Source organism: Populus euphratica, unplaced genomic scaffold (genome assembly GCF_000495115.2).
Source record: "Populus euphratica unplaced genomic scaffold, PopEup_1.0 scaffold391.1, whole genome shotgun sequence".
Taxonomy (NCBI): Eukaryota; Viridiplantae; Streptophyta; class Magnoliopsida; order Malpighiales; family Salicaceae; genus Populus; species Populus euphratica.
The window spans coordinates 207,873-219,561 of record NW_011500281.1 but is presented as its reverse complement, the minus strand read 5'-3'; the positions used below and the strand labels follow the sequence as shown (position 1 = coordinate 219,561).

Here is an 11,689-nt window from a genome sequence, read left to right as displayed (position 1 = left end):
GTTTTATATCATCATTTTGCATTTGAAGTATCAATAACTCTTTAACTAAAGTATGTTTTATAATAACATATCTAATAATATAAGATACCTTTAATTTGTGTGTAAATATTTATCTTAAATATAGACCTATTATATAAATAAAAGGATTGATTAATGAGTTTAAGAATTGAAATTGAAAGGACAAAGAGATGGATAAACTTAGAAAAGAGATGATAGTCAGTCCAACCCGAAAACACTGTTCGGTAATTAAGTCATATCTGGAGCTGCAGATCTTGGATTTAGGTCCACTTTATATGAATGGAAAGGTATGACATAGGCCTACAAGTTTTATAGGAGCCCAAGATTTAAAAAGGTCATTTTCAAGTCCAAATTATAGCAACAACGAAGAAGTTAGAATATGTCCTGTAGCCCGAATATTATTTAGTGTTTAGCCCATATCCGGAGTTCTAAAAGTCCAAATGACCTCAATTTCTTTTCTTGGAAATATGAGATAATTTCCTAGAATTTCATGTATTCAGGTGGTTTCAATTCTAACGTTATCAATGATGTTTTGGGCAGACAAGAGAAGATAAGGATTGTTATCAAATCAAGAGTTGACCACCGTACTAATGTAATCATACTAATAATTTATAATCTGATTGGAACCTCCTTTGTGTGTGATTTCCATTTGAGTAACAAGAGTTTATACTATACTTGTTTGAAATACCATTAGTAGATCCTCTAACTTTGACATTTGTTGTTATTATTATCTAATCCTTACATTGATATTTCATCTCAAAGTTCTCATCAAACTTCTTCTTCTTCTTCTTCATTATTATTACTATTATTATTATTACTATTATTATTATTACTATTATTATTATTACTATTATTATTATTACTATTATTATTATTACTATTATTATTATTACTATTATTATTATTACTATTATTATTATTACTATTATTATTATTAATACTATTATTACTATTACTATTGTTGTTGTATTATTTTTGTTTATAATTTATACAATCAATCTTCATATGGTTCGACCCCGATCTTGCTGGGTTATTTATTACTTTAACACTTTTGCACTTGGGAGAAGACATCAATCTATTTTTTTTTTATGTCAATGAACAAAATACGATTCTCTATAGACAATATAAAAAAGCTTGTTTCAATCTTGGGGTATGTGGATGAAACTTTTTTTCATAAAAAAGTATAGGAGAATTGCCCACTTAATAAAGATCTTAGTTCAAATTGTAGTAGTCAAGACCTTAATACATTTATGAAATTCGAGTTATTAATGTTTCACCTTTGGAGATGTTAACTTGACCCCTATCATTAAAAAGCATGCCCAGATTTTAAACTTCCCAAATGACCCTCACAAAATATTATTCTGACAAATAATCAAGAACATAGCTCTTGAGATCATAAGATCATTGTATCTAGACCAAGTTGATCAGTTTAAGACGTCGAATAGAGGATTTATGTGGAAGTTGATTGAAAATAAGCTGAAGACAAATAAAAAAAGGAGGGAAAGTTAGGAGAAGAGAAATACCAAGTAATTTCTTTAGCCATCTTTGGGTTAATTTTACTAATCCACGACATCTTTATTGAATATAGGCAAAAATTTGCAATTTGATTAATTTGAAAGGATCTTTTCCAAGTGGAGAGTTCAAAACAAAAGGATGGATATGAGCTTTTTTTAATTAAAAATAATTTTTATATGTGGTAGTTTTGACCTTAGCCTTTAGGCAATTCCCTTAACTAATTACACCATTTTAAATTCTTACCTATATTAAAAAAAAAATTATAGTCTTAGCTTAGAAAATTTTGCTGAGTTTAGGATTATTGATCAGGTCTGCCTTGATGCAAAATGAATTATTAGAGAATCCATAACTTAAAGGAAGTTTTTAGGCCATTACATGAGGGGTAAGCTTTTTATGTATTCTTAAAAGGGTTTATGATATACCTAGTGACCACATTTTATGAAGGTAGTTTAATGATTTACAAGAAATGATTGGAGTATAATGTGACTATTATCACCAAGTAAATGCTCAGCTCATAATTAAATGTTTTACGAGTCTAAATGTTGACTGAAAGTCATAAGACAAATAGTTACTCCTCACTTAACCTATTAGTCGCAAACATTAAAATTCATGAAGGCATTAATCCATGCTTGACGTATTTATGCATAAGCAATATATAAAAATACATGTTAAATATGCTAAAATTAAACAGACCAAAACAATAGGTAAATAATTAAACAAGTAAAGCTTAATCCAACAAAAAAAAAAGCGTTCCCTAATGGAGTTGTCATCTTGTCGTGACATGGCACGACATCAAGAATACCGGGTCTGCCTCTTGTTATGTTGAAAAAAAGGTTTGAGGATAATCATAAAATTACAATTATGAGTTTAGTAGTCATCACCTAATATTATGATTACTAGAAAACCTATGATTTACAAGAGTCTAGGTAAGGTACTGATTGTGCAAGGGAAGACACATTACCCCATGTGCACCCTATCTAAGCTAAGCTACATTGTTGTTCGATGATTTTTCTAGTTCGTGTTTCTATCTATTGGTCTTATCTATGGTTCAATGTAAATCTCTCTTTGTAATGAAATATCTATCTTATTAAGTTAAAACCTAATTGTTTTAAGGTCCAAATTTTAGAATCACATTTATTTTCTATATATAACTAATTCCTAATGTTTAGAACAAAATAATGGTTATAGTTTTTTTTTACCAAACCCTAATAGAAAATTATAAATTAGTTACGAGATCTATTTTTATATTTTTAAACATGATAAAAAATGATTTTATCTTTTTTTGAAAATATGCATGAAAACTTATTTTTAAAATTTTTAGAATTTGATCGTATGCATGAAAATAAAATATATATTTTTTAAAATAATTTTTTTAATTTTTTGGTTTTTTTGAAGTTTCAAAGACTAAGTATTTTTATATCGAATTTGTATATTATAATGTAAGTTTATAACCTGATATTATACAAAATTATTGGAAAAACATGCGAGGAGCCCATAAGTATTTTTTAAATTTTTTTTAAAAAATTTGAAATTTCGCGAGGAGCCCATAAGTATTTTTTAAATTTATTTTTGAAAATTTAATTTTTTTTTTAAATATTTTTAAATTATTTTATTATTAAATATATTAGGTTGAATTTGACTCAGTTATTGAGGTGGGGCTGAACAAGATCTAGTTCAACAGAGTCAGGGTAAGATGATTAGCAGCCCAATAAACCCATCCCTGAAAAAGTTAGACCCGGCTTAATCATTTGGATTTGGGTGAAAGGGGTTCAGCCTAGACAGCCCAAATACATCGGATTGCGTTTATTTATTCACGTGCTTAGGCCATAGGACAACATGTCTGCCTGATAAAAACAGTTTGGCAGAAGCAACGCTAAGAATTGCATGGATCATGCCCTTACATACGATAAAGAGACAAAATGACGTTAGGCATGTCAAAGACGAAAGGAAAGAAAAGCTAAGCTTTGGAGTACATACCACACGGGCGTGTTTCCATTACACTTCATGACTTGGCCTTCGCAAGATTTTATGCCTCTGCTTCACTCCCACTTTTCATTTTCTTTCTATATCCATGCTGTTACTTGTTCTAAAAGCTTGACCTCCTTTGTAGCAATATCTATCATCCCCGTCAGCAATTTAATTTCTTCCTACAACCAAGCAAAAACCTAGTTTTTTAGATATTCGTAGTCTTTTTTTCTTCTTCGTATTTAAACATTTTTTTTCCTCGACTGGATCATAGGTTCAGTCGTCACATGTAGACCAACATTCATCATCAATTTAATTTTTTTTCTTTCAGTTCATCTTTGAATCACATTTCACGTGGTTAAATCAAATCCTTGGGTGATCGAATCTTGATATACCATCCATCGTGTCCTAACATATGTACTTGTAACTTTCAAAACCAAGAAATAATGATGAAGTGAGAAGCAAAAGGGATTTGCCGGCCAAATCAGGAAATCCGGGATGGAACTGCGTTTTATGACACTCCCGAACCTTGAGAATAGTTTATTTTGATTGCTTTTTAAATAATTTTTAATAATAAAATATATATTAATAATTTTTTTATTTTTATAAAATTATTTTTAACATCAATACATTAAAATAATTTTAAAATATTAAGAATATATTAATTTAAAATAAATAAAATTTTTAAATTTTTTCAATAGTAATTTACACTTTTAAAATGTTAAAACAAATATGTCTTTGTGCTTTTTTAATTATAAATAACATTATAGTTAGTAGATCTAAATTAACACAAGCATTTATTTTTTATTTTTTGAAAAATTACAAGCTCAATAAATTTAATTTTTCTTCTTAGAAAAATAGCATCCAAATTAATTTAGATAATCTAATTAATTGAGATTATTATAATTAAAAAAAAAAGAAGTAATGGTGATGGTAAAACACACCCAAAAAGTCTGTTCCCTGTTCACCGCTGTGCGGAGTGAGGAAGCTGAAAGGCCTCCTCTCATGTTATCATGGTGCAGATGCCAACGACTAATAAAATAATATTGTTTTGAATATGCTGCTAATAAAAAAGTATTATTTTAATAAAAAAAATATTGTTCAACACGGCAGGCCCTAATACGGACGACGGCCGGGCTATATTTCTTGTTCCATTCAGGCATTACGCTCTCTCTCGTCATGTCTTCATGTCTTTATCCCCCGACAACCCGATTCAAATTTAAAAGAAAAATGCCTCCTCCTTGAAATCTCATGGAAAATAAAATTTTATTGGAGAAAGCCAGGCTAACCCTACAAAGGCAAAAATTAAAAATATTACAAGTACAAATTTAATCCTAAACCTTTTCAGTTCTTAACCCAAAAAAAGCTAGACATTAAAATTAAAATTAAAATTAATTACTGAAAAGACACCCAAACAGGCACGAGGTGTCAACTCTCATGTTACAAGCTAGCTAAGACTATTTGTTGTTTCCTCCCTCAAAATTCCCTTCCCTTCCCTTCTCTCCTCCTTCTTCGCCCTTCTCTTACTATAAAACATAAAATCCTCCATGTTCAATTATACCCTTTTTCACAACCTCTGAATAACCCCATCAAAATAATAATTAATGGCTGAAAACTCCAGTCACAAGCAGCACATCTACCTTCACGGTGACCTGGACTTGTTCATAGTACAAGCCAGATCTTTGCCAAACATGGATGTTATCTCCAAAAACATCCGCCAATGCTTCGGTGTTTGCACTCCTTCTTCCACCAGCACCACCAGCACCACCAAATCCATCGACCACCCGCACCACCACCCCAGTGATGCCGCCAAGAAAATCCGCCACCACCGTCGCATAATCACAAGTGATGCATACGTGACAGTGACAGTGCCTCAGGTGACACTCGCCCGCACGCGCGTGTTGAAGAATGCAACAAGCCCCATTTGGGAGCAAAGGTTCAATATCCCATTAGCTCATCCTGTCAAAGATATTGAATTTCACGTCAAAGACAATGATTTGTTCGGTGCAGAGTTGATAGGGACTGCGAATATACCTGCATCTACAGTGGCGTTGGGGGAGGATATTAAGGGATGGTTTCCTATAATTGCTCCATCAGGGAAACCACCAAAGCCTGACACAGCTCTTTATTTGGAAATGAAATTCATACCTTTTGAGAAAAACCCTCTATACCGGAATGGATTTGGAGGCGATCCTGAAGTAAAAGGGGTGAGGCGTACTTATTTTCCTGTCCGAAAAGGTGGTCATGTGACACTGTATCAAGATGCTCATGGAAAGGATCATGACTTGCCTGAGATCGAGATTGATGGTGGGAAGGTTTATAAGCAAGAGAAGTGTTGGGAGGATATTTGTTATGCAATATCCGAAGCTCATCATATGATTTATATTGTTGGTTGGTCTGTTTTTTATAAGATTAAGTTGGTTAGAGAGCCAACTAGGCCATTGCCAAGAGGTGGGGATTTAACACTTGGGGAGTTGTTGAGGTATAAGAGTGAGGAAGGTGTGAGGGTTTTGTTGTTGGTTTGGGATGATAGGACTTCTCATGATAAATTTGGGATTGAAACTGTAAGTGAGGATTTTATTTTAATTGGTACTATTTAAGTTATATTATTATGTGGGTTTGTTTGGTTGTTTTTGCTGTTATGTATAATGTTTGTTTTGTTTAGTTAATTTAGCTATCAATGGTCAAATAATTAAGTGATAATTGTTAAATTTAGGTGATTTTTGCCACTTCTTTTTAGTGGAAAGTGAAGGTCAGATTTTGTCAGAAAGCTTTAAAATTTAATGCCAATTTGTTATGTGATGGTAGGGTACACGGTACTTCTATTGGTAAATTGTATATTTCTTTTTTTATTGCTTTTAGAGTAGTGATATTTGATAATGAAAGCTATCTGCAATAGTTTCATAACATGAAGGGCTATTTCGGATACAGGCAGGAGTTATGGCAACACATGATGAAGAAACCAGGAGGTTTTTCAAGCATTCATCTGTCACATGTGTGTTGGCACCTCGATATGCCAGCAGTAAGCTCAGTTTTCTCAAACAACAGGCAAGCTTGATATCATTGTTGTCTTATAAGAAACACATGCAGCTAGGTGTGTTGATCGTTTTATGAATGCACATCCTTTCATTATATGGGTTCTTATTTCACATCGCTTTATACGTATAAATAATTATTGTTTTGAAAGTTTTGGTTGGTGGAACGAATTTGGTTGCTCAAACTCTGTTTGATTGGGGAGGTCATTTTTTACTTTCTCTGAACAGTATATTGATGTGCAATGTTTTTTCCAGACTGTTGGAACAATCTTTACGCACCATCAGAAATGCGTTATTGTGGACACGCAAGCATGTGGCAATAACAGGAAGATAACTGCATTTATAGGAGGCATCGATCTCTGTGATGGACGGTACGATACCCCGGAGCATCGATTGTTTCATGATCTCAACACTGTCTTCAAGGATGATTTCCACAATCCAACATTTACTGTAAGCAATAAACGAATCAAGCGACTAGTTTTTAGTTTCGGTTGCCTTTTAGTACCTGCTATTTCTATTCATATCAACAGTGCACAAATGGTGCTGTTTCAGTTTGTTTTCCATGGCATTATGGCAACATGCATCACTTTTTTATTATCCATATAATGTACCTATAATTTCAATGTGACTTGATGTTTAGGTTGCAATGAACTCAATCCATCACTTACAAGTGATATTTTCTTTTTCATTCCGAATTCCTGTTTATTTTTGCTTTTGATATTCTTATTCCTGATTCTTTTGGTACTGTCATGGTGTTCTTTTTTTATCCTTTCCCTTTTCACTTCTGTTGCCTTTTATCTCCTTTTTTGTGTATGAAAGGCTGGAACCAAGGCACCAAGGCAACCCTGGCATGACTTGCATTGTAAAATTGATGGGCCTGCTGCATACGATGTTCTCATAAACTTTGAGCAGCGTTGGAGGAAAGCAACAAAGTGGACAGAATTGGGACTGCATTTCAAAAGAACATCTCACTGGAGTGATGATTCATTAATAAAGATAGAAAGGATTTCGTGGATACTAAGTCCTCCCCTTTCTAAAACAAAGGCTGGAACCACTACAGTTCCAGGGGATGATCCCACGGTTTTTGTTTCCAGCGAAGAAGACCCTGACCACTGGCATGTTCAGGTTCATCATGTTTCTCTAACCTTTTGTTTAGTTAACAACCCTACCTTACTATCATCATTATCTCATTTACTAATGTTTTTACATATTTTGTTTTTGCAGATTTTTAGGTCCATTGACTCAGGATCATTGAAAGGATTTCCCAAAACTATTGATGATTGTCAGGCTCAGGTTTACAGCAAGTTGAACATTTTATTTTCCGTATTTCTTTTCATATAAGCTAAAGCTAGCATAACTTCATCTCTTTGTGTTCCAGAACCTAGTTGTTGCAAAGGATCTGGTTGTAGATAAAAGCATTCAAACAGCATACATACAAGCCATCAGATCTGCTCAGCATTTCATATATATTGAGAATCAGTATTTTCTTGGATCTTCATATGCGTGGCCATCATATAAGGATGCAGGTCAGGATTTCTTTATTTCATTATACCATATCCATTTGTTTTTGTTTGTATGATGATTCCTTTTTTGAGACCCATGGTGATGCAGCGTCTATATGTGCAAAATTTTGCATGGATATTTTCATTTTAGGAATATATCTTGGGAGAGGTTCTTTTGCTTGATAAGATTTGAATTTTGGACCTCCCCAAATTCATAACATATCTTTTACCACTACCTATGACATGTTGGTCTCTTTACCTTGACCACTTAACTGTTTATATTCTACCAGTCATCAAAGTTGTGAAATGATATAAAACTTATATATGCATAATTTTTGAAGTTCAAATTCAATATTGCAATTCCAAAATTCAGGAACGGTTAATGTCTCGTAACTTCATTAGGCACTGTCATCATGACTGCTGTTTTGCTCACCATCGCTTCTTATGTCATTGTCAAGCTGTTTTGAATGTAACTTTTTGCTATTTCTATAGACAACAATCATGGCTATAACTACATGCCTTCATTTTACACATTTGTTCTCAAGTTGTTTCCATTTTTATGATGTACAGGAGCTGATAATCTAATTCCAATGGAGTTGGCGTTAAAGATTGCTAGTAAAATTAGAGCCAAGGAGAGATTTGCAGTATATGTTGTCATACCATTGTGGCCGGAGGGTGATCCCAAGACTAACACCGTGCAAGAAATTCTCTTTTGGCAGGTAGTGTATTAATTAACTATGATGACTTGAAAGCTCAATTCATTTGTAAAAACATCAAGAATGAAATGGGCAGTGTATTTGGAAGCCACTAACATTTTTATTATTCCTGAATCATGCCAGTCCTTGTGCACCTCTTAACACCTTGCCTCAATGAAATGGAGATAGATGCACCTTAAACAATCTTGGAGCCAGAATAAGTATCTAGTTGCTGTCTTTAAACACTAAGTATTTAATTTTCGGTTCCATTTCTATACCTTCAATTGGCAATTGTTCATGATAACATGTAAAGGGACTTGCAGCTGAGAATGGCTGTACTGCTGCCTATACTGTTATTATCCTTCACATTGACATGACCATGGTTTTAAATACATAACATAGTAATTTTCATATTTCATTCCTTTTTATTATTTACAATAATAAAAAGAACTGTTACTCAGTTTCTTGCTGCATCTGAAAGCAGCTTTGTTACGAAGTTCTTAATACAAGTGCAAATTGATTGGGTGGTTATTGCCTTGAATTCTGAGTTGTTTTCTTTTAGCAATTTTGTCAGCCAGTTGGATTTGATTTTTTTGTGAGATGCCAAGGAATTTCTGTTGAAATAGTGCAACAATACAAAGCATTTTTTCTGTCTAACTTTCAAAAGTTTATAATTTGCAGAGCCAGACAATGCAAGCAATGTATGAAAAAATTGCGCAGGAACTTAAATCAATGGATCTTGTAGATTCACATCCTCTAGACTACCTCAATTTCTATTGCATTGGTAAACGGGAAGAAATTCCCCAAGAACTGTCAAGTGATAATGGTGGATTGGTAATTATTAATCCTTTCATGGTTTTTGAATTGTATCACCTGTTTTCTTTCTCTGTATAGATAAAATAGATGGTAGGCTGGCATGTGGCTTCTTTTATGGTTATAGCCGCCCTTGCACTTGCCTTCAAGTTTACACCTATAAATTGGTGTACGGAGTATTATATTGGCTATAACCCAATAGTTGCTTATAGGAACTAATATTTATGGCCATAAACTTTGAACTTTTGTTTAAATAAAGCCAGTTCCATTTCCCAATTTTAATATTCATAATAAAATGTCCACACAATGAAGCTATTAAAATGGATGATTTTCCCTTTGAGATTTCGTTATAGCTCATAAACTTTTTCCTTAGCTTGGAAGTGCATGTGGATAGGTATCTGTGCTCCTGTCTGCCTCGTACTCTGGCAAATTCTGGATTATCCAGGCTGCACAGACTGCTGAGATTTTAAGTTTCTGGAAATAGATTTATAAGGCTATTTTCCCTTTCATATCTATCTTGGTTTTTAATATTTTCTTGTGGCCTAAATGATAGGAGAATTTCCATTGTTTCTGTTTCTGAAAATGGCGAGGCAGAAATCTTCCATGACCTGCTTCTCCAAGGCACTGTTAACTTTATTTCACAAAAAAAAATAAAAATTGTCCTCTACTAATATACCCTTAAAAATTGACCTCATGAGATTCATTTTGGTTCCTTGCTTCTTTAAATGCTTTATGGTAGATATTTAACGCTGCTTTCAATCTTGCAGCAGTAGTGTTGGCTGTCTTTGAAGTGTGATGGTTGATGTTTTTTTTTTCTACACTGAACTCCTAATTATGTTCATGATTATAACATTTCATTCAGATCTCCGAGGCATTTAAATCTCAGCGGTTCATGATTTATGTCCATGCAAAGGGAATGATAGTGGATGATGAGTATGTGATAGTGGGATCTGCAAATATTAACCAGAGATCCATGGCTGGATCTAAAGACACTGAGATAGCTATGGGTTCATATCAACCCCATCATACATGGGGTACAAAGAAGAAACATCCACGTGGACAGGTTTGTTTGGTATTCTTAATGCTGTAGCAAGATTTTTATTTCTGGCCGCTTTTAGCTGTTGCTTAGGAGGTGGTCAGCATGACCAAATGTGCTTTGCAGGTTTATGGGTATAGAATGTCACTATGGCGGGAGCATCTTGGTGAGGTAGATGAACTGTTCATGGAACCTGAGAATTTGCTTTGTGTGAAGAGAGTAAATCACACTGCTGAGGAAAACTGGAAGAAATTCACAGATCCGAACTTCAAACTGTTGAAAGGACATCTTCTCAAGTATCCTTTGAAGGTAGATGCTGATGGGAAGGTAGGTCCCCTTCCTGGATCAGAGAATTTCCCAGATGTTGGTGGCAAGGTACTTGGAGCTCATTCTGCCACAATTCCTGATGCTCTAACGACATAATCCCCTTCCCTTCTCATATTCTTACGAATAAAATGTGCAGCATGTTTCTGGGTTTCTCAATTTGGTGAATTGGAGATGTGTGTTGCTTGATGTTTTGTATTTTTAATTCAAATTCATGCCTTGGGGAAGCTCTAAGTTTGTGATTTCATGTCAGTGTGCATAGTGTGACCAGGTGAGATGTGGTTAACATGCCCGGTTTATAAATTGCACCCAGATTGGAGAAACTTAACAAAACTGCAGATAGCAAGTTCTACACACTTGATTTCCCATGTACCTTTTAAACAATGGACTAATCACATTTCTACGCTCACCTCTTTTCCGACTGACCAAGCTCTCACTGTTTACCGATCAAGCTAGGAGCAACCAGTGGGTTTTGCTCAAAGCCTCCAATGATTATCTGGTGATGTACTTCTGTGATGGTGGTTTGACAAAGGTTCAAGACTGTATGTGGACTGTACATATGAGTTTCTACAAGGACAGATATTATAATCCTTGCTCTAGTTAATATATATATATGTATACATTCATGATGATTACAGTTATAATTACAATTACATTTCATTAGGAAAAAAAAAGGGGTATGATTACAATTATAATTACAATTACATTTCAGAAAGGGGGTGATTTGGGGGTGGGGGGCGGTGTTCTATTGTTCATTCTAGTGTGGAAGCAGACTTGGAAACGCTG

General features: G+C 33.9%; 1 protein-coding gene across 1 annotated transcript; it reads left to right on the top strand.

Annotated features, from left to right (window-relative positions):
- The first annotated feature begins 4,846 nt into the window (after positions 1–4,846).
- Positions 4,847–11,522, top strand: LOC105113159 (phospholipase D delta-like). The gene is made up of 10 exons (XM_011009197.1): positions 4,847–6,062; positions 6,430–6,546; positions 6,789–6,983; positions 7,353–7,658; positions 7,758–7,826; positions 7,912–8,059; positions 8,606–8,754; positions 9,412–9,564; positions 10,406–10,606; positions 10,706–11,522. Exons 1-10 carry the CDS (start codon positions 5,103–5,105, stop codon positions 11,000–11,002), a joined length of 2,595 nt encoding a protein of 864 aa, XP_011007499.1. The 5' UTR covers positions 4,847–5,102; the 3' UTR covers positions 11,003–11,522.
- Positions 11,523–11,689: the final 167 nt, after the last annotated feature.

Excerpts from the sequence above, each read along its gene's own strand:
- LOC105113159 (XM_011009197.1), top strand. The coding sequence starts at position 5,103 with ATGGCTGAAAACTCCAGTCACAAGCAGCACATCTACCTTCACGGTGAC. Across the intron at positions 6,547-6,788 it reads TCAGTTTTCTCAAACAACAG|ACTGTTGGAACAATCTTTAC; the intron begins GCAAGCTTGATA and ends TGTTTTTTCCAG. Across the intron at positions 8,060-8,605 it reads GCCATCATATAAGGATGCAG|GAGCTGATAATCTAATTCCA; the intron begins GTCAGGATTTCT and ends TATGATGTACAG.